We start from the raw sequence: 23895 nt of genomic DNA on the forward strand, positions 1-23895 counted from the left end.
ACCGGGGTCTTGATGTGCTCTTAGTTTTAAAATCCATTTGAGTTCTATACTCTCTAGATCATTAAAATTGTTGCCCTTTCTCTTGTTAAGGGGTACTATTTGAAGTACCCTAAACTTAAAGTTGTGACATTTATGTACTAAGGCGTGTTTTGCTAATGCATTTTTCTGATCAAGTTTCTTAATATCATAGATGTGGTTGTATATCCTATCTTTTAACCTCCTGGTAGTCATGCCTACATAAAAAGCATGACATTGTTCACAATTCGCCAAGTATATAAGATTCATATCATTGCAAGAAGCAAAAAACCTAGGTTCAAATTTGTATTTCAGAGTAGGATGTATAAAAATATGTTCCTTAGAAATCATTTAGCACATATTACACTTACCACAAGGATATGTGCCAAACTTATTCAGGGATCTAGGAGGCCTAACTTCTGGATGGTTACTTTCAATACAAAGTAACCTTTTTAAGTTCTTACTATTCTTATAGGTGAAAATAAGTCTAATTCCTGTTATTTTCTTTATATCTGTATCAATCGTAAGTATATGCCAATTGGCAGATATAACCTTAACTATAGCTTTATTATCACTAATAAATCTAGTAATAAAGGTCACCTTGGATTCATTAGTGGCTCTATGAAATCTTTTATAACGTCTAAAATTGAATTGACTAGCCTCTAATGTATCATTTAATATTGAATTCTTACTGGCTCGAACCATCTCAGGGTTATAACCCCTTTCTAAAAATAAATCTTCCAATAAATCTCCTTGTTCTTGTAACTTCAAAGGATCTTGGCATAACCTAGTAAGCCTAGTAAACTGACTTTTAATAATGTTCCGAAAAATAAATCTCAGGTGCATGCTATTGAAATGAAGTAAAGTGTTTTTCCAACAGGATTTTCTATATAGGGATGTACTTAAAAAAACCCGAGCATCTTTTATGATGGTAATGTCTAAAAAATTAATGTTAACATAGGAATATTCCATAGTGAATCTAAAAAACTCAGTGGTAGATTCTAAATACTGAATGAATATAGTTAATTCATCTGGGGTCCCATTCCAAAACAGTAAAATATCATCTACAAACCTTTTATATAGAAGTATCTTAGTAAAATGTAAACTATTAAAAGGAAAGATTTTTCCCAGTGATGTACAACTAAATTGGCATAGGTATTTGCACAGGGGGTCCCCATAGCTACCCCCCATCTCTGCAAATAAAGTCTGTTATCAAAAGTAAATACATTGTTAGACAAAACCATATCTAGCAGAGCACTAAATAATATTTGTTCATCAGTGGTAAAATTTATACTATCATTTAAGGTTTGCCTAATAGCTTCCAGGCCATAGTTGTTCGGAATGGAAGTAAATAAATTCTTAATATCTAATGTCACTAACAAACATGTATCTGGTAGACCATTACTAAATGAATTATTCAATGTGTCCAAAAGTTGACAGGTGTCCTTTAATATGGATGGTATCCCCTGGATCAAAGGGCTCAATTTCTTTTCCAAAAACAAAGAAATTGTTTCTGTAACCCATCCGTTGCCTACTACTATCAGTCGCATTGGTAACGGAAAGGTATTTTTGTGTATTTTGGGTAGGCCCTTTATATAGGGTATGTGCGGATGTTCTATCAGGAAATACAGATATAGTTCATGATCTATCTGTCTGCACATAAGAAAATCATATAAATCATTATGTACTTCATTTATTACTTTCTCCAATTTATCATAATTAATTGCCATGTAGGTCTCAGTATCATCCAACATTTCATTCATTGTGTTTATATAATCTTCAGTATTAAGCAATACTACCCCCCCCGCCTTATCTGCTGGTTTTATCATAAGTTCAGCAGTATTACTGTGGGGTTGTATAGAATCCCATTCATTTTACTGATGTTATGATACATAGATTTATATTCATGTCCTAGAAAATATGTATAAAATTCACTTTCACACACCTTCACAAAACACTCAACATTAGAGGGTAGCACAGGTATAAAATTACTCTTTCTTCTAAAACTATAAGTGACATTATCATTAACATGATCTTTAACATTGGCAGCATAGAGTAGCTTCAAAGATAAAGTACGTGCAAAGAGTCTTAGATCCATTAATACTTCACTTAAATTGCTGATTTGAGAGGGAATGTACGTTAACCCTTTATTTAACAAAAGAGAGTCAGTAGGAGAAAGTTCAAACCTGGAATAGTTAAAAATCAGTTCTTTCAGTCTTTCACTCATCTCCTACGTTCGAATTTCTCGCCTGAATATTTCCTCTTCATTCTGCCTCGACTGTTGGACCTGCTTCTCGGAGTCATCCGCAGCTGAACTGGAAACGGTAAAAAACATTCAATACTGACATTGAAGGTCTTCGGTTTTGCTCCCATATCGCTAGTTCTCTGTCTTGCCATTGCTTGCTGATTAGGTGGAGGTGTGTCTACCCTTATATTCTCTACGTTCTATAGCTATGTCAAGAATCTCAATGGCAACACTCAGATCTGCTCTGAGTTACAGTACAATGGCACTAAATATACAGAATCAACTGATATTGCCAACATCCTGGCAGATAGGTTCAGTGCTAACTTTACTCCCTCTCACCCCTAAAGGGCCCATCTCTATACTGGAAGAATGCAAAGTTCCTGTAATCACGGCTGCATAGGGGAAAAACACACTCCAAAGCCAAGAACAAACTACTTATCTATGTTAAACAAAGTTCCTCATTAGCACTCTTCAAGAAAAATCTTGATGATTGGATGGGAAATAAGAAATTCAGTATCACCTCTGTAGCTCTGCTGGACAGGGGCACAGGAAAATAATCTTCTTGGGTGGCGAAATCCAGGGTACCTTTTTGGCTAGACTTATATAGGCCCTAGGGCCAATTGTCTAGTACCTACCTATGAACCTATATATATATATATATATATATATATATATATATATATATATATATATATATATATATATATATATACAGAGAGATTATATAGATATACTTGCAGCACACATAAAAGAAATACAATAAAATCTTCCTACATCATATTTGATCAATTTATAAGTTTCTAGGTAAGTTAGTCTCAACTATTTTAATTGCAAATAACTTGCAGCTCATCAATCAACAATTACTTCATGATTAAAATGTTATTAGATGTATCAAGTATTCTGTATCAAAAGAATGAATCATGAATTAACTTAAAGCATGTTATTTTCACCACATATTTTGCATAAAATGTCAAGGATGTTATTGAATGTTTCTTAGCTATAACTTAATTAATAACAATATACAAACATTGACAGCAGTTGTTATTAATGTTATAGAATCCTGATAATGCTGATTTACTAAAAATATCCTGAAAATGCATTTATGTCTCCATGTCCACATACACTTCAGTTTTGTTTATTATTCTTACCAAATGAAATAATTGTCTTGAGTAACTGTCAGCCTTCTGTTATATGGTATGAAAAAACCGGAGACGGACCACCACGATAAGATGAAATACTGACCAAGTTTATTAGAACAGATGAGCTTTCGCGTACTTCCAAGGCACGCTTCTTCAGATCTAATCACATCATAAAATTACTAGCTTTATATATATTCAAGTTCATCATTCAATCAATCAATTAATTAATTAATTAAGTCATCATTATAAAATTTTTAACTTGATAGTTTAAAGTAAAACTGGTTTAAAAAATATATGTTGCATATATACAGCCTCATTCAAGATCAGATGCTGCATCCAAACAAGTTTCTATAAGATAGATAAACTATCGCCAGTGAACAACAGCAATTCAACATATATTTTAAGGTTTCTGAAACCAGATTGATAAAAGTTCATAAATAACTTCAATATAATCAAGAACTATACATTCAGACATCTCTAATATAGCTTAATGTGTTAAATATTTGCAAACTTGTTGATGTATAGGTTGCATAAAATATTATTATACATTCTATTGTATAAAACCCCGCATGAAACAAGAAAGACAATGCATATTGTACGAAAATAAAATATATATATATATATATATATATATACAAAAACTTTTTTAGTATAAAAACTAAAACGTCCAAAAATGCAAAATTACAAAAATACAAAAATAACGCAATAATGTCTGATATTCATGTAAGTTTTCACGCTTCAAGCAAAGGTTTTATGCTAATGAACTGATTAAGACCGGGGTCTTGATGTGCTCTTAGTTTTAAAATCCATTTGAGTTCTATACTCTCTAGATCATTAAAATTGTTGCCCTTTCTCTTGTTAAGGGGTACTATTTGAAGTACCCTAAACTTAAAGTTGTGACATTTATGTACTAAGGCGTGTTTTGCTAATGCATTTTTCTGATCAAGTTTCTTAATATCATAGATGTGGTTGTATATCCTATCTTTTAACCTCCTGGTAGTCATGCCTACATAAAAAGCATGACATTGTTCACAATTGCCAAGTATATAAGATTCATATCATTGCAAGAAGCAAAAAACCTAGGTTCAAATTTGTATTTCAGAGTAGGATGTATAAAAATATGTTCCTTAGAAATCATTTAGCACATATTACACTTACCACAAGGATATGTGCCAAACTTATTCAGGGATCTAGGAGGCCTAACTTCTGGATGGTTACTTTCAATACAAAGTAACCTTTTTAAGTTCTTACTATTCTTATAGGTGAAAATAAGTCTAATTCCTGTTATTTTCTTTATATCTGTATCAATCGTAAGTATATGCCAATTGGCAGATATAACCTTAACTATAGCTTTATTATCACTAATAAATCTAGTAATAAAGGTCACCTTGGATTCATTAGTGGCTCTATGAAATCTTTTATAACGTCTAAAATTGAATTGACTAGCCTCTAATGTATCATTTAATATTGAATTCTTACTGGCTCGAACCATCTCAGGGTTATAACCCCTTTCTAAAAATAAATCTTCCAATAAATCTCCTTGTTCTTGTAACTTCAAAGGATCTTGGCATAACCTAGTAAGCCTAGTAAACTGACTTTTAATAATGTTCCGAAAAATAAATCTCAGGTGCATGCTATTGAAATGAAGTAAAGTGTTTTTCCAACAGGATTTTCTATATAGGGATGTACTTAAAAAAACCCGAGCATCTTTTATGATGGTAATGTCTAAAAAATTAATGTTAACATAGGAATATTCCATAGTGAATCTAAAAAACTCAGTGGTAGATTCTAAATACTGAATGAATATAGTTAATTCATCTGGGGTCCCATTCCAAAACAGTAAAATATCATCTACAAACCTTTTATATAGAAGTATCTTAGTAAAATGTAAACTATTAAAAAGGAAAGATTTTTCCCAGTGATGTACAACTAAATTGGCATAGGTATTTGCACAGGGGGTCCCCATAGCTACCCCCCATCTCTGCAAATAAAGTCTGTTATCAAAAGTAAATACATTGTTAGACAAAACCATATCTAGCAGAGCACTAAATAATATTTGTTCATCAGTGGTAAAATTTATACTATCATTTAAGGTTTGCCTAATAGCTTCCAGGCCATAGTTGTTCGGAATGGAAGTAAATAAATTCTTAACATCTAATGTCACTAACAAACATGTATCTGGTAGACCATTACTAAATGAATTATTCAATGTGTCCAAAAGTTGACAGGTGTCCTTTAATATGGATGGTATCCCCTGGATCAAAGGGCTCAATTTCTTTTCCAAAAACAAAGAAATTGTTTCTGTAACCCATCCGTTGCCTACTACTATCAGTCGCATTGGTAACGGAAAGGTATTTTTGTGTATTTTGGGTAGGCCCTTTATATAGGGTATGTGCGGATGTTCTATCAGGAAATACAGATATAGTTCATGATCTATCTGTCTGCACATACGAAAATCATATAAATCATTATGTACTTCATTTATTACTTTCTCCAATTTATCATAATTAATTGCCATGTAGGTCTCAGTATCATCCAACATTTCATTCATTGTGTTTATATAATCTTCAGTATTAAGCAATACTACCCCCCCCCCGCCTTATCTGCTGGTTTTATCATAAGTTCAGCATTATCACTGAGGGTATGTATAGAATCCCATTCATTTTTACTGATGTTATGATACATAGATTTATATTCATGTCCTAGAAAATATGTATAAAATTCACTTTCACACACCTTCACAAAACACTCGACATTAGAGGGTAGCACAGGTATAAAATTACTCTTTCTTCTAAAACTATAAGTGACATTATCATTAACATGATCTTTAACATTGGCAGCATAGAGTAGCTTCAAAGATAAAGTACGTGCAAAGAGTCTTAGATCCATTAATACTTCACTTAAATTGCTGATTTGAGAGGGAATGTACGTTAACCCTTTATTTAACAAAAGAGAGTCAGTAGGAGAAAGTTCAAACCTGGAATAGTTAAAAATCAGTTCTTTCAGTCTTTCACTCATCTCCTACGTTCGAAATTCTTGCCTGAATATTTCCTCTTCATTCTGCCTCGACTGTTGGACCTGCTTCTCGGAGTCATCCGCAGCTGAACTGGAAACGGTAAAAAACATTCAATACTGACATTGAAGGTCTTCGGTTTTGCTCCCATATCGCTAGTTCTCTGTCTTGCCATTGCTTGCTGATTAGGTGGAGGTGTGTCTACCCTTATATTCTCTACGTTCTATAGCTATGTCAAGAATCTCAATGGCAACACTCAGATCTGCTCTGAGTTACAGTACAATGGCACTAAATATACAGAATAAACTGATATTGCCAACATCCTGGCAGATAGATTCAGTGCTAACTTTACTCCCCTCTCACCCCTCTAAAGGGCCCATCTCTATACTGGAAGAATGCAAAGTTCCTGTAATCACGGCTGCATAGGGGAAAAACACACTCTCCAAAGCCAAGAACAAACTACTTATCTATGTTAAACAAAGTTCCTCATTAGCACTCTTCAAGAAAAATCTTGATGATTGGATGGGAAATAAGAAATTCAGTATCACCTCTGTAGCTCTGCTGGACAGGGGCACAGGAAAATAATCTTCTTGGGTGGCGAAATCCAGGGTACCTTTTTGGCTAGACTTATATAGGCCCTAGGGCCAATTGCCTAGTACCTACCTATGAACCTATATATATATATATATATATATATATACAGAGAGATTATATAGATATACTTGCAGCACACATAAAAGAAATATAATAAAATCTTCCTACATCATATTTGATCAATTTATAAGTTTCTAGGTAAGTTAGTCTCAACTATTTTAATTGCAAATAACTTGCAGCTCATCAATCAACAATTACTTCATGATTAAAATGTTATTAGATGTATCAAGTATTCTGTATCAAAAGAATGAATCATGAATTAACTTAAAGCATGTTATTTTCACCACATATTTTGCATAAAATGTCAAGGATGTTATTGAATGTTTCTTAGCTATAACTTAATTAATAACAATATACAAACATTGACAGCAGTTGTTATTAATGTTATAGAATCCTGATAATGCTGATTTACTAAAATATCCTGAAAATGCATTTATGTCTCCATGTCCACATACACTTCAGTTTTGTTTATTATTCTTACCAAAGGAAATAATTGTCTTGAGTAACTGTCAGCCTTCTGTTATATGGTATGAAAAAACCGGAGACGGACCACCACGATAAGATGAAATACTGACCAAGTTTATTAGAACAGATGAGCGCTTTCGCGTACTTCCAAGGCACGCTTCTTCAGATCTAATCACATCATAAAATTACTAGCTTTATATATATTCAAGTTCATCATTCAATCAATCAATTAATTAATTAATTAAGTCATCATTATAAAATTTTTAACTTGATAGTTTAAAGTAAAACTGGTTTAAAAAATATATGTTGCATATATACAGCCTCATTCAAGATCAGATGCTGCATCCAAACAAGTTTCTATAAGATAGATAAACTATCGTCGTGAACAACAGCAATTCAACATATATTTTAAGGTTTCTGAAACCAGATTGATAAAAGTTCATAAATAACTTCAATATAATCAAGAACTATACATTCAGACATCTCTAATATAGCTTAATATGTTAAATATTTGCAAACTTGTTGATGTATAGGTTGCATAAAAATATTATTATACATTCTACTATATAAAACCCTGCATGAAACAAGAAAGACAATGCATATTGTACAAAAATAATATATATATATATATATATATATATATATATATATATATATATATATATATATATCTACAAAAACTTTTTTAGTATAAAAACTAAAACGTCCAAAAATGCAAAATTACAAAAATACAAAAATAACGCAATAATGTCTGATATTCATGTAAGTTTTCATGCTTCAAGCAAAGGTTTTATGCTAATGAACTGATTAAGACCGGGGTCTTGATGTGCTCTTAGTTTTAAAATCCATTTGAGTTCTATACTCTCTAGATCATTAAAATTGTTGCCCTTTCTCTTGTTAAGGGGTACTATTTGAAGTACCCTAAACTTAAAGTTGTGACATTTATGTACTAAGGCGTGTTTTGCTAATGCATTTTTCTGATCAAGTTTCTTAATATCATAGATGTGGTTGTATATCCTATCTATTAACCTCCTGGTAGTCATGCCTACATAAAAAGCATGACATTGTTCACAATTCGCCAAGTATATAAGATTCATATCATTGCAAGAAGCAAAAAACCTAGGTTCAAATTTGTATTTCAGAGTAGGATGTATAAAAATATGTTCCTTAGAAATCATTTAGCACATATTACACTTACCACAAGGATATGTGCCCAACTTATTCAGGGATCTAGGAGGCCTAACTTCTGGATGGTTACTTTCAATACAAAGTAACCTTTTTAAGTTCTTACTATTCTTATAGGTGAAAATAAGTCTAATTCCTGTTATTTTCTTTATATCTGTATCAATCGTAAGTATATGCCAATTGGCAGATATAACCTTAACTATAGCTTTATTATCACTAATAAATCTAGTAATAAAGGTCACCTTGGATTCATTAGTGGCTCTATGAAATCTTTTATAACGTCTAAAATTGAATTGACTAGCCTCTAATGTATCATTTAATATTGAATTCTTACTGGCTCGAACCATCTCAGGGTTATAACCCCTTTCTAAAAATAAATCTTCCAATAAATCTCCTTGTTCATGTAACTTCAAAGGATCTTGGCATAACCTAGTAAGCCTAGTAAACTGACTTTTAATAATGTTCCGAAAAATAAATCTCAGGTGCATGCTATTGAAATGAAGTAAAGTGTTTTTCCAACAGGATTTTCTATATAGGGATGTACTTAAAAAAACCCGAGCATCTTTTATGATGGTAATGTCTAAAAAATTAATGTTAACATAGGAATATTCCATAGTGAATCTAAAAAACTCAGTGGTAGATTCTAAATACTGAATGAATATAGTTAATTCATCTGGGGTCCCATTCCAAAACAGTAAAATATCATCTACAAACCTTTTATATAGAAGTATCTTAGTAAAATGTAAACTATTAAAAAGGAAAGATTTTTCCCAGTGATGTACAACTAAATTGGCATAGGTATTTGCACAGGGGGTCCCCATAGCTACCCCCCATCTCTGCAAATAAAGTCTGTTATCAAAAGTAAATACATTGTTAGACAAAACCATATCTAGCAGAGCACTAAATAATATTTGTTCATCAGTGGTAAAATTTATACTATCATTTAAGGTTTGCCTAATAGCTTCCAGGCCATAGTTGTTCGGAATGGAAGTAAATAAATTCTTAACATCTAATGTCACTAACACACATGTATCTGGTAGACCATTACTAAATGAATTATTCAATGTGTCCAAAAGTTGACAGGTGTCCTTTAATATGGATGGTATCCCCTGGATCAAAGGGCTCAATTTCTTTTCCAAAAACAAAGAAATTGTTTCTGTAACCCATCCGTTGCCTACTACTATCAGTCGCATTGGTAACGGAAAGGTATTTTTGTGTATTTTGGGTAGGCCCTTTATATAGGGTATGTGCGGATGTTCTATCAGGAAATACAGATATAGTTCATGATCTATCTGTCTGCACATAAGAAAATCATATAAATCATTATGTACTTCATTTATTACTTTCTCCAATTTATCATAATTAATTGCCATGTAGGTCTCAGTATCATCCAACATTTCATTCATTGTGTTTATATAATCTTCAGTATTAAGCAATACTACCCCCCCCCCGCCTTATCTGCTGGTTTTATCATAAGTTCAGCATTATCACTGAGGGTATGTATAGAATCCCATTCATTTTTACTGATGTTATGATACATAGATTTATATTCATGTCCTAGAAAATATGTATAAAATTCACTTTCACACACCTTCACAAAACACTCGACATTAGAGGGTAGCACAGGTATAAAATTACTCTTTCTTCTAAAACTATAAGTGACATTATCATTAACATGATCTTTAACATTGGCAGCATAGAGTAGCTTCAAAGATAAAGTACGTGCAAAGAGTCTTAGATCCATTAATACTTCACTTAAATTGCTGATTTGAGAGGGAATGTACGTTAACCCTTTATTTAACAAAAGAGAGTCAGTAGGAGAAAGTTCAAACCTGGAATAGTTAAAAATCAGTTCTTTCAGTCTTTCACTCATCTCCTATGTTCGAAATTCTCGCCTGAATATTTCCTCTTCATTCTGCCTCGACTGTTGGACCTGCTTCTCGGAGTCATCCGCAGCTGAACTGGAAACGGTAAAAAACATTCAATACTGACATTGAAGGTCTTCGGTTTTGCTCCCATATCACTAGTTCTCTGTCTTGCCATTGCTTGCTGATTAGGTGGAGGTGTGTCTACCCTTATATTCTCTACGTTCTATAGCTATGTCAAGAATCTCAATGGCAACACTCAGATCTGCTCTGAGTTACAGTACAATGGCACTAAATATACAGAATCAACTGATATTGCCAACATCCTGGCAGATAGGTTCAGTGCTAACTTTACTCCCCTCTCACCCCCCTAAAGGGCCCATCTCTATACTGGAAGAATGCAAAGTTCCTGTAATCACGGCTGCATAGGGGAAAAACACACTCTCCAAAGCCAAGAACAAACTACTTATCTATGTTAAACAAAGTTCCTCATTAGCACTCTTCAAGAAAAATCTTGATGATTGGATGGGAAATAAGAAATTCAGTATCACCTCTGTAGCTCTGCTGGACAGGGGCACAGGAAAATAATCTTCTTGGGTGGCGAAAGCCAGGGTACCTTTTTGGCTAGACTTATATAGGCCCTAGGGCCAATAGCCTAGTACCTACCTATGAACCTATATATATATATATATATATATATATATATATATATATATATATATATATATATACAGAGAGATTATATAGATATACTTGCAGCACACATAAAAGAAATACAATAAAATCTTCCTACATCATATTTGATCAATTTATAAGTTTCTAGGTAAGTTAGTCTCAACTATTTTAATTGCAAATAACTTGCAGCTCATCAATCAACAATTACTTCATGATTAAAATGTTAGTAGATGTATTTCAAGTATCCTGTATCAAAAGTATGAATCATGAATTAACTTAAAGCATGTTATTTTCACCACATATTTTGCATAAAATGTCAAGGATGTTATTGAATGTTTCTTAGCTATAACTTAATTAATAACAATATACAAACATTGACAGCAGTTGTTATTAATGTTATAGAATCCTGATAATGCTGATTTACTAAAAATATCCTGAAAATGCATTTATGTCTCCATGTCCACATGCACTTCAGTTTTGTTTATTATTCTTAACAAAGGAAATAATTGTCTTGAGTAACTGTCAGCCTTATGTTATATGATTATTCTGCCATGTACTTAAAGCTATTTAGTGAAAAAAAATACTGAACTTTGTCACTTTACATTAATGCAATAGTGTAAATAGAAACAAAATTAGTCAAAGTTAAAAAGAATGACTTAGGCAACAGAAAGTAATAAGGGTTGCCACCATACTTAGGGATCCTATGACATGAAAAATAACCTGAGATCCTATATATTGGTATTAGAAATACTTAGGAAATGTTACAAAAATTTGTATAAAGCAATGTGGAAACCAAAAAAGGCGCAGATGAAAATATATTTGGAAGATTTGATTATGTTACGGTTAGAGGAAAGTGAAAGTCTACAATTTTCAACTAAGATAGGAAGAGATGAGATAAAATTGTGAAGTATAATCAATATTTAGGGAAATCTTCAGGAATGTACAGCATTCTTGTAGAAGTTTGGAAGTTAAAAGGAAAACGTGATAAAGATCTGGAAGATTTTGTTTAGTAGCATTTAAAGGGGAGGGGGAATCACCATTCCCTTGGAAAAAAGCTATTGTAGCTATATTATTCAAAGAAGATAAAGACCCTTCAGATCCAGCTTGACATATATTTTAATTTTAAATCATGATTATAAAGTGGATCTGTGGGGGAAGTAAACATTTGACAACATTAATTGAACAATGTTGATCTAAATGGAAGCAAGATGTAACAAAATACCACTATTGTTGCTGGGTGTTGGTGCAGAGAAAGCATGTGATAGCATCAGATAGGATTTTATGAGTAGGTCAATGGAAGAATTTCCATTCCCTGATAGAATATTAGGGTTAATTAGGAGGATATTTCAAGGGTCAGAGGCAAGAATTAAGGTAGAAGGGTTCCTCTCCAGCAAGTTGTGTTTGAACAGAGGAACCAGTCACAGGTGTCCTCTTTTCCTTTTGTTATTTAGAGCCATCGGCAAAGAAAATAAGGAACTCACACATTCAAGGATAACTGGTATGGTAATTAAAAAAGTTAGTTTTATTTGTAGGTATTATTTTGTACTTTAAAAATACAGAAAATAATATTTTGTTGTGGAATATGTTGACAGAGTTTCAAGTCGTTGTGGTATATACAATTAATGAAGGCAAAACAAAGACTATAGCAGTAAACTATGCAGCCGCACAAGAATTGTTTCAGCAATACTGTTGTGGACATAAGATGACATTTCAGTGTATGGATTAAAAAAGGATTCTGTTATGCCACTTAAGTATATTTTGGAAGAGACTACAAAGAGCATACAAAAAAATGAAATCTAGAATCTCTTTATTCTGGATATGGATAGTAAGATACAAGCAGTGAAAATGTTTTTAGCCCCTTTAGTTTTATATACAGGTCAGTTATATTTTTATCAATGAGAGGAGAAGTTTTGGATGATAATAAAGAGTTAAAGAAATTTATTGGGAGGGAAAGAGAATGCAAGGGCTAAGTAAGATAAGTTGTTTCTCCCCACAGAACAAGGATGGTTAGGATTACCTAATTTGAATGGATACTTTAGAGCTATACAATTAAGGCTCATATACATATTGTAAGCAAAAGGTTGTGAATCAAACTGGAAAGGGATGGACTTCCAAGATGGCTGCACATTGAGTAACAGCTCAATTCTAGATCTCCCAGTGTGAAAACAGAAAGTTAGCGAAGAAAGCCAGTGAACCTGGATTGGTAAATTTCAGTAACTGGCTAGTAAGTGCACTGCCTGGATGCGAGGAAAAAAGAAATACATTGAGCCTGAAGGAAAATCAGCTAGAAAGGGCAACGAAAAAACACTGACTGGGAAAAGTACTGTAGCTGTTCAGCAAAAAGCAGTGCAAGCTTCAGACATGACTTCCAGTAACCTAGAGGAAAGAATAAGGCAACTGCAAACAGACCTGACTAAATAAATGAAACACTGATGGAGTATATCAACTCAAACAAAGAAGACTGGAAAAATAGGAGAAGTTTTAAACAGATATTCAGATAAGGCGATAAAACTGCAAAACTCGGAGGTTGAAATGAAGAAAAGACTGTCTGAATGTGAGACTGCACAAGAAGAGATGTTCCAAAAAATAATAGAATTGGAGGACTGAGCAAGTAAGGAAAACATAAGATTTTCTGCTGTACCCTGGAAACTGGAAGGAACAAACTGTATTAAGTTTATGAATACACAAATAAGCAACTGGACTGGTATTCCACAACAGGAATTGTTAATTGAAAGGGAACATCATTTGTATGCTTCAAACCTGGCTAAGAGAAAACAACCTAGACTTTTAATAGTAAATATGCAATTATACCAGCAGAAGGAGTTGATTTTGACAAAACTGTGGCAGAAGGACAAAATACTAAAAGTGTGAGAGAGCAGAGTGTTTGCAAAGAATGACTACTCTTTGGACACCAGGCAGAAGAGGAGTAAATGTATCCCATTATTCAGGGAATATCTAGAAGCATGTGTGAGATTTAAACTGCTGTACCCAGCTATCTTCAAAATATTTTTCCCTGGACAAACAAAATAATTTTTTGATGTAGCAGTTGCTAAGGAAGAAATGCAAAAGTTTTTACAACAAAAAGTGGGATGTGAAACAAAAGGAGATTCTGTTTCTTGTTCTTCTAGTAATAAAGACCACAGAGAGACTGTGCCAGTGAAACCTTTTCCAGTGTTTCAACAGAAAATGCTTGAGAGAGGGAAAAAAAGCACATAAGTTGACTATAAGAATAGAGAGTATGTTGGAAATAAAGCTGAGACAGGGTTTGGGAGAAGGAGATGAACAGAAATACTACAAGAAAATCTGGAAATATTGGACTTTCTTGGACTTTGTTAAACTTTCAGGGGAGTCTAAAGCATATGCCCTACTTCATGTCACTCATATTTGGAGAATAAACTCAGTAACTTGGAAAGTGACAAATGCAGGATTACAAAGCAAGTATTACATTTGTAAAACATGACAGAACAAGAAAATCTGGAAATATTGGACTTTTCTGGACTTTGTTAAACTTGTAGGGGACTCAAAAGCATATGCCCTACTTCATGTCATTAATGTTTGCAAAAATACTCAGGAGAAAGTAAGAGGAGGGAGAAAGTTAACTGTAAGAAAAACAAATATGTTTCTTAACAGTACTATTTAAATGGTGCATGATTTTCTTTCCATGTTATAAAGCAACGTTTTTTTCAGTTATTGTTAAGTGTAATGGGGATATTAATGTAAATAGGTGCTCTTGTTTCTTCTTTTTATTTCTTTCTCCCTTCTTCTCTCTTTCTCCTTGTTTAATTTTAAGAAATATAGGCCCTGCAATATATATATATATATAAAGATCTGGTTAAAAGAGCATGACAAAAGAAAAATATTGTGTGTTTTTTCTCATTCTTGTATAGGGGAATGACTGGGTTAAGACCATTAGCTTAATGTAGTAACAAGTTTTAAGAGAAAGCAAATAAATGAAAAACAATATTGAATTCTATAAGGCTTTTCTTCTAGTAAACAGTTTTGTGTCTGGTTCTCATGTCTCTAGCAGACAATGTTTAATGGTCTGATGAAGCTTATGTGAAAGCACTTACTTGTGGCATGCCAAATAAAATCAGAATTTATTTTTTACAAATGGAGTATTCTTTTCAAACGGAGTATATTGTACTCAGCTTATAGCTGTTTATCCTGGATTTGCAGTCATGTCATGGTTGCCTCTTAGCTATTTTATTATTATTTTATACATGACAAAACCAGAAAGGGATATTACAGTGCTGTGGAACCCACTGAGAAAGTTTCAAATCTTTTCGAGATACAAAATTAATGAAGCTAAAACAAAGGCAACAGTAGCAAGTTATGTACCCACATACAAATTGGTTCAGCAGTATCCATACTTATGGGGACATGATAAAATGAAGTATTTAGGAGTATGGATTAAAAATGATTCCAGTTTGGTAGCTAAGGATAGGTTGGAAGAGACTAAACAAAAGATATTACAAAACTGAGAAAATGGAAACACTGTTATATGGATAGTAAGATACAAGCAGTTAAAATGTTTTTAGTCCCCTTAGTCTTAGACACAGGTCAGGCATATTTTTTATCAACCAGAGGAGAAGTTATGGATAGCAATTAATAAAGAGCTGAAGGATTTTATCTGAGATGGGAAGACGGCAAGAATCAAGTGGGATAAGATTATCCTTCCAATAGAACAGGGCAGATTGGGATTACCAGATTTGAAGGGGTATTTCAGAGCAACACAGTTAAGGCCCCTAATACATAGCACAAGCAGAAAACTATAATTCAAAGTGGAAAGAGATGATGAAACGGGGGGAAGCTCAAGAAACAAGGACAGACTGGGATTTTGGATGCAGGCATTTAAGGAGAATAACAATAATCAAACAGAATATTATATTCATAAAGTAGCAAAAAGTATTCTAAGAACTAAGCCAACATGTTAATGGAGGAAGGAGAGTCTGCCGATAAGGATGACTGCAATTAGGGATACAGACAACAGGCAAGAGGGAGCTGAAATTTATTGAACAAAACTGGCAAAGGCACCATGCACTGGGAGCAAATAACTAGAGAGGGAAAGGTAATAGAATGGGAAGACGCCAAGAAACTATTTGGACTGTAGGTTAGAGATTGCCTTCCCTATCAAAGATTAACATCACAGTATAGGAAAACAGAAAGAAATAGGGGGGTCCTAAAAATGAAAGACCAGCATTGGTAGAGTTTTTAGTAGAATCTAGAACAGAAGTTGCTGTTAAGAAAGGAATAATTAGTAGAGCATATAAAATATTTTATGATAACTATAAGAATCAATTACAGGAGGTTGGAAGAGAGATTGGATAAGCAATTCACAAAGAAACAATTAGGGGATATATGTATGTCTCCCAAATATGCAACAAAGTCTAGATGATATAGGATCTTTGCTTGGAAGTATTTACATAGGTATTTTTATACCTCAAGAAGACTGCAAAGAATTTTTCCTCAGGTAGACACCAAATGTTGGCAACATTATTAGAAGTAGCAAAAATAGTAACAGAGATAAAACAACTGGAATTGGGGTCTTTAGAAAAGGGTAAGAGCAAATTACACAGGAAAAAATGGGAAAAAGTGTGGGAACAATACATGCAGAGGAGGAATGGGGTTTAAAAGAAGGCAAAAATTGAATGATATCTGTAATGGTTGACTGACAATGACTGGATATATTATAAGTGATATATAATGTTTGCAGCCACAGCTGCATTTGTGTGGTTTGCAATGTATAATGTTTGTAACGGAGATTGTGCCAGTATGGTTTATTTTCATTTATATAAATGTATATATATAAATGTAAGATTGCCGATGTCATACATGATAATTTAATAAAGATGTTTCTTGTTTAAAAAAAAATGGAAAGGGATGATGAAATGGGAGGGTGGTTAAGAAATAAGGAGAGTGTTGGAGTTTGGATGCAGATCCTTAAGCAGAACATCAACCATACAGAATACTATAGTCATAATATTGTGGAGAGTATGCTAAGAACTAAGCTAACATGGGAAAGGAAAAGGGAGATGCTGTTAATAGGGATGACTGCAAGGAAGGGCAGCCAAAATAGGCAAGTGGGGGCTGGAATTTACCAGGGAAAACTGGCAATGGAATGAGGTATTGAGAGGAAGTAACTACATTAGTAATGGTAATACTGTGAGATGAAACCAAGTAGAAGTTTGGACTGTAGTTTAGAGACTATGTCTCCTACCAGGGATTGATATCAGAGTATGAGCAAAGTGAAAGGGATAGGGGAGTGCTAAGGCAAAGACAACTTCTGGAAAAGTTTTTAGTTAAGCCTAGAACAGAAGTTGCAGTTAAGAAAGGGATAATTAGTAGGGTATATAAATATTGCATAACTATAAGACTCTATCAGAGGAGGTTAGAAAAGACTGGCAAAAGAGACTGGAAAGGAAATTAACAAAGGAATGATGGAAGGACATCTGTATGGCTCCCAAGTATGAAACAAAGGCCAGATGATTAAGGATTTTGCTTGAATTGTTTGCATAGGTATTGTTATACTCCAAGCAAATTTCAAAGACTTTTTCCTCAGGTAGACAGGAAATACCGCAGGTGGGATGAAAATGATGTAGTTGACTGGGAATATGTTTTTTGGAAGTAAAATAAATTGGCAGGAGAACAAATGGCTGACACTATGGAAATGATTTTTTGAGTTAGGACATTTATTGATTTATTTAACATTTGCTGACTGGGTTAGTCCAACTGGGACAGAGCCCTTTTTCAGTGGAGACCTGGGGAGAACAGCTGCAAGTGTTATACAGCACTTTGTTTTTTGAAACCCGGAAGCATCTGAATGGAGATCATGGTACAATGAAGATCGGAAAAATTCACCCTTTTCCCCACTGTAGTGCGATCTTGGAGTTGATATATATAAAATGCAGAAGGGTGGGAGGGGTGCAGGGGGGCTTGCCCTCAGAGTTCTTCCCTATAACATATTAAGAAGAAGACTAATGCTGGGGTGGGCCTGTCTTCAGCACTGGTTTAAGAGAAACTCTCTCATTAATACCTGGGTATTTATCTGCATTTAGATAGAAAATCCGCTTCAGTTCTTTCATTTCTGTAAAATTCTTTTTTTTAATTAATTTTTTTTTTTTCAATTCCTTTTTATTAGGGTTATATCAAAACCAAATGAAGACATAAAAAAACGATATAACAGAGAATAAAACAATAACATACAATATACAGACCTACAAACATAAAACCTATATACATTAATAACCTATATACATTTCTCATCTATATCAAGCTATGCAGCATACAGAAATATGAGTTACAATCATGTCAGAATGAGTTCAAATATCATTTTCCAAGTGTCCTTCTGGGTCCTTTTTTTCCTCATGGAATACCATAAATATTTATGAGCCAGAAGTTGTTTACTAGCTGTTTGCTTGAATCCATCCCATGTTATTTTGGACCTGTCTTTCCAATTTAATGTGATGTAGTATTTTATTAGCATAAATGTTGTAACTAGAATGTGCGTGTGATTATTCTTCATTCCTATAGGAGGTACGTGTAAGAGGGCAAATTTCCAGGATAAGGTTGATTTTTCAGAGCCCATTTTCTCTAATTTGACTCTTAAGGCACACCAAAGTTTGTATGTACATTTACAACTCCAAAATATATGAATAATATCAGCTTCTTTGGAGGGGCAGAATTGGCAAAAAGGTGGGAGTTCTTTGTACATTTTATTTAATATTGTGGGCGTAAAATATGCGTTGTTTAGGATTATAAGTTGAGTATATCTGAGCTTCTGAAGGAGAATGTATTTGGAAAATTTCTGAATTGTCTGTGCAATTATATTGGAAGTAATTGTAGGGTCTTGTTTTGTCCAGTAATTGGAGTGGATAGCTTCTTTCGTGTGTCTAAGTGAGATAATGAGATGTCAGTATCCTTCCAAAATCTGTAACATACTTCTTTCAGTTGTCTTATCATAATTGTATATTTAAACGGGAGATTAAGTTTGTTTCTAATATTAGTTATAGATTCCTGCCTAAGTAGATAAATGTCTAAAACTGTTTTTTCTTTCAGTAGTGGGTATGAATTCAGGTCAATCATCTTTTCATTTAGTTGAATATTGGGGTTAAGGTGTAATGGTTGGAAAGTATAAAAAGCAGTTAATAGATTTAGTGATTGGAAGAGATTTTGTGTTATTTTAATTTGTTCCCATATGTCGTTTTGTATTTTGTATCTTCTTCTGGATATTCCCTTTAGAAATGGGAGGGCCTTGGGATTAAATTGTAATGTTTTAACATAGTTATGATATAATTTCAACCAGGTTGGGCACCACATATTGATTTGTTCCCTGTAATTTGAAATATTAATTAGTCTACTACCTTTGGTAATTTCGTAATACAGTTTAAAGTCAGGCAAGCCCACCCCACCTTTGTCCTTTGGATATATAAGTTTTTGATAACTTATCCTGCTGGGTCTTGGATGCCAGACGAATTTTGAGAGGGTTGATTGGATGTTATTGAAGACTTTATTGTGGATCAGTGTATTGGTTGCGTTAAATATAAAAAGTATTCTGCGGAGGATATTCATTTTAATGATGGCTACTCTAGAGAGAAGGGGAGTTTCAATTGTGTCCATCTTACCAAGTCTTTTTGTATGGTGTTCCATGTTTTAATCACATTGTCCTGATAGTAATTATGTGCATCGGTATAGAATGCTATTCCTAGGTATTGTATGTGGTCACTGACTTTAATATTAGGTATAGTACCTGCAGTTGGGAATTGAGCATAGTTATTAATCGGGAATATTGTTGTCTTATCCAAGTTTACCTTATAGTTCGCGAACTTTGAAAATATTTCTATTGAATTATTGATTTTGTAAAGATCCGTGTTGGGGAGAGAATAATATATATTTAAGTCGTCTGCGTACGCTGATAGAGAAATTTCAGTGTTAAAAAGGAGGGGTATATTATGAAATGTTCTTTGTTTTATTAGTAAGAATAAGGGCTCAATATATAGGTTGAATAGGAAAGGTGATAGGGGGCAGCCTTGTCTAATCCCATTGTTAATATTTATTTTTTTGGAGCTAAGTTTATTAATTTGTAGAGTGGTATATGCTCTGTTGTGTAAAGTGTTTATATAGTGAATAAACTGTGTAGGAAAGTTAAATTTTTGCAGAATCAAGGTCAGGAATGACTTATTGATTCTATCAAATGTTTTAGACACGTCTATAGCTAAGGTGTAGATAGGTGTTTGTTTCTTTAGGGATAAAGATATCATTGCTTCAAGAGTTAGAGTTTGATCAACTGTTTGTCTCTGATTGATAAACCCGGATTGTTCTGGGGAAATAATTTTTGTAATTATAGTCTTAGTTCTATTAGCCAAAATTGCTGCCATAATTCTCATATCCAAATTAATAATAGAAATGGGCCTGTAATTATTAGGGTTGGTCATGTCCTTGTTTGGTTTAGGTATTAATATGGTTCTGGATGCATTTAGGTGCGGGTCAGAGATACCCTCTTGTATTATGTGATTATATAGGTGATGTAGTATGATCGACATCTTAGAACTAAAGCATTTGTAGAACTCGGCTGAGAAACCATCAGGACCCAGCGCCTTATTATTTTTGAGGTTATTAATTATAGTTTTGATGTACACTTGTGTAAGTTCAGCTGATAGAGAAGTTTGTTGTTGTACCTCTAGCCTGGGGAAGTTTAGTTCATTAATAAATAAAAGTAGTTGCTGTTCATTGAATGTTTTGGGGGTAGGGTTGTACACTTCTTCATATATTCTCTCGAAGACCTTAACTGTATCTTGTGAGTTAGAGTAACTGTTTTGCTGAAAAATAAGTTCCGAGATATGTGGATTAGGTTTATGTTGATTCAACAGTCTTGCCAAGAATCTAGAGGGGAGTTGGGCCCACTGTGAGTAATTGGCTAGGTTTTTTATTTCTTGAAATGATAGGTTTTCTGCTTGTAGTGCTAGTAACTTAGCTTGAAGTTGATTAATGGAGTTCTCTACCTCCACGGAATAAGACTGCTGCAGCCTAAGCTCAAGTTTAGATATTTCATCCTTAATACTGTTTTCTTTGGTGAAAATATTTTTCTTATAGAAAGCGTATTTATTGATTAACATCCCTCTAATTAATACCTTGGTGGTAGCCCAAGTTATATCGAACGGAAAGGTGTTATCTACAATAGCTAAAATGCATTGGTCCAGTAAGAAGTCAATTTCTTTTCTGATATCTTGTTTTTCTAATAAGTTAGGGTTCAAGTGCCAGAGTCTATTATTGTTATGTTGTGAGGGTTCAAGTGCCAGAGTCTATTATTGTTATGTTGTGAGTTGCAATGTGCCCATTCTATTGTAAGGGTGATTTTCGAGTGATCCGATAGAGATCTGGGTTCTGTGTCTAGTGAAAGTTTAAATTGTAATAGGGTGTCCGAGACTAAGAAGAAATCCAGTCTGGACCAAGTTTTATGTCTCTGTGAAAAGAAGGTAAAACCTTTACCATTTGTGTGAGGGACGGTAATGAGGTGTGGGTCGCTAAGTCTAAAATCATTTTTGATTTTGAAAAGGGCAGTAGTGGCCTGTGAGTTGAATTTAGTTTTTTTGTTTGTTCTATCTATATTTGGGTCTTGAATAGAGTTCCAGTCCCCCCCTAGGATGTAGTAGTGTTCTGGGAAGGAGTTTATTAAGTTATAGATGCCCATAATAAATTTGTGTTGAGAGGAGCAAGGGGCATACACATTTACTATCAAGATTGGTTTGTCTACTTTGTCAGTTTTGGTTATAAAATAACACCATCTGCCTTCTGGGTCTGAATCTTGTCTTAAAATATTGTATTGGAACGAATTTTTAATAATGATGGCAACTCCTGCTTTATTGGTGTTATTACCAGCTGCTATAATGGATTTGATCCATTTTTTATTTGCCGTGTGAACCCACTGCTCCTTTAGTAGGTGTGTTTCTTGTATCATTATAAAGTCTAGATTGGATTTATAGACAAGATGCATGAAAAGTTTTTTCTTATTATCTGTTTGTAAACCTTTAACATTCCATGAGGCTAACTTCAACATCTTTTCTTTAGAACTTGAATACAAAATCGGAAGCTATGTACTGTACTGTTAAATAACCGTATCACTGCAGGACCCCGAACACATACATACATTATTAGATATAGATGAGAAACTCTTCCAGCTTTATCCCAGTGCCTAACCACTACCTCTGTCCCCCTGGAAGAGATTGGGATACCAGTTCTTATTAGAAGCACAATTGTTAGATAGAGACTATAGAAATTCTTTTTAGGGTTTAACCATGGGGTATCCCTATTCATCCAGTATCCCAGTTCGTTAAACCAATACCAGCAGAGCATAGAAACCTATTCTATCCCTAGTACCGTAGCTTGAAACATCATGCAGAGCACACATTGAAAGTAAAGTGAGAAAATTGCTAAGTTAGCTATATATTTACATTCATGTAGAAAGCATTATATCCTGTATTTTGATGAGCCCTTAATTTATCTAGAACTCCTCTCTCGGACTCTGTATTCATACAGGGCTTGAACAATGCTAAAGTATTTTGAAACAAGATATTTTCATCAAAACTGCACAAATAACATTTTTTTTTCTTTTTTTCTTTTCCTTCCCCTTCTTTTTTATGGCTTGTACTATAGATAAAACTGAGTGTCCATCTGGTTGTGACCATAATCCACAAGTTGCTCTCTTAATGTCTATGTAATAAAAAAAAAAAAAAAAAAACGCCTCTGTTTTTTAAGCTGAATAAGCAGAGACTAATATGCAACCAGACATAAGATCCACCTATATTATGCATTTCCACTGTTTGCCCTTTAAACAGAACAATGTTAAATGTATTAAGCCCTTAGATTTCTTCAGCATCCTATCCTATTTTACAGTCACCATGTAGTTTTTAAAGTACCTTTGTATAGTGAGATATCCAGTATTTTATCCATATTAGTGTGTGCCTGCTTCCTCCATGAAGTTTTGCTGTATCCTCGGGTTGCTTGAGTTGTTTTTACTCTTCACTTTCATTTTTATTCTCCTTCGGTGCAGGACTGTGTAGAGTTGGGCTCTGTAGCTTTAAGGGAGCATTGCACCTTGGGAATTCAGCCTTCACACAAGGTTAGTGTTGACAACCTAGCCTGATGGGAGCTGGAGCTTCTATTTTAGACCGACGACTATGTGAAGATCATACCCAGGAACCAGCACTTGATTTCGGATGCAAAAAGCAGGGCCCCTCGGTCGGAAATCATCAGAGGAAAAAGAAGCTTAGCAGAAGCGCGTTATACAAAGCAGGTAATCTAGATTATGTGGAAGGATCTTCTTTTCTTTTTGCTTGTGGCAGTGAGAGCATAACTAGCGTTTATTGGGTTTTAAAACACGTTTTTTCCTGGGTTTGTTTTAAACACTTTAAGAAACGTCGTAGCTGCTTCTTCCTTGTTGTTGCATGAGTATCTGTGGTCTTGCATTGTAAAGGTAAGTGTGTTGGGGAACTTCATTTAGAATCTGATTTGTTTTGTTATGAGGAAAGAACAGTAAGGGGCAAGCTTTTGTCTCTCTAGTTTAATTTGATATGGTAGATCTTGAGCAATGGTAATGCTCATGCCTTTCCAAACCACAGATTTTTTTGTTTTGACAGCAAGTAA

At 33.8% G+C, this 23895-nt stretch overlaps 1 protein-coding gene across 1 annotated transcript; it reads right to left on the bottom strand.

Annotated features, from left to right (window-relative positions):
- Positions 1 to 8319: 8319 nt before the first annotated feature.
- Positions 8320 to 23276, bottom strand: LOC122816675. Its single transcript, XM_044089641.1, has 2 exons — positions 23169 to 23276; positions 8320 to 10677 (listed from the first exon to the last, which is right to left on the bottom strand). Exon 2 carries the CDS (start codon positions 10120 to 10122, stop codon positions 8710 to 8712), a length of 1413 nt encoding a protein of 470 aa, XP_043945576.1. The 5' UTR covers positions 10123 to 10677; positions 23169 to 23276; the 3' UTR covers positions 8320 to 8709.
- Between the last annotated feature and the right edge of the window lie 619 nt (positions 23277 to 23895).

This window comes from Protopterus annectens, chromosome 12.part0 (genome assembly GCF_019279795.1).
Source record: "Protopterus annectens isolate FY-2018-M chromosome 12.part0, PAN1.0, whole genome shotgun sequence".
Classification (NCBI taxonomy): Eukaryota; Metazoa; Chordata; order Ceratodontiformes; family Protopteridae; genus Protopterus; species Protopterus annectens.

Coding starts and splice junctions, on each gene's coding strand:
- LOC122816675 (XM_044089641.1), bottom strand. CDS start 10,122: ATGAATGAAATGTTGGATGATACTGAGACCTACATGGCAATTAATTAT.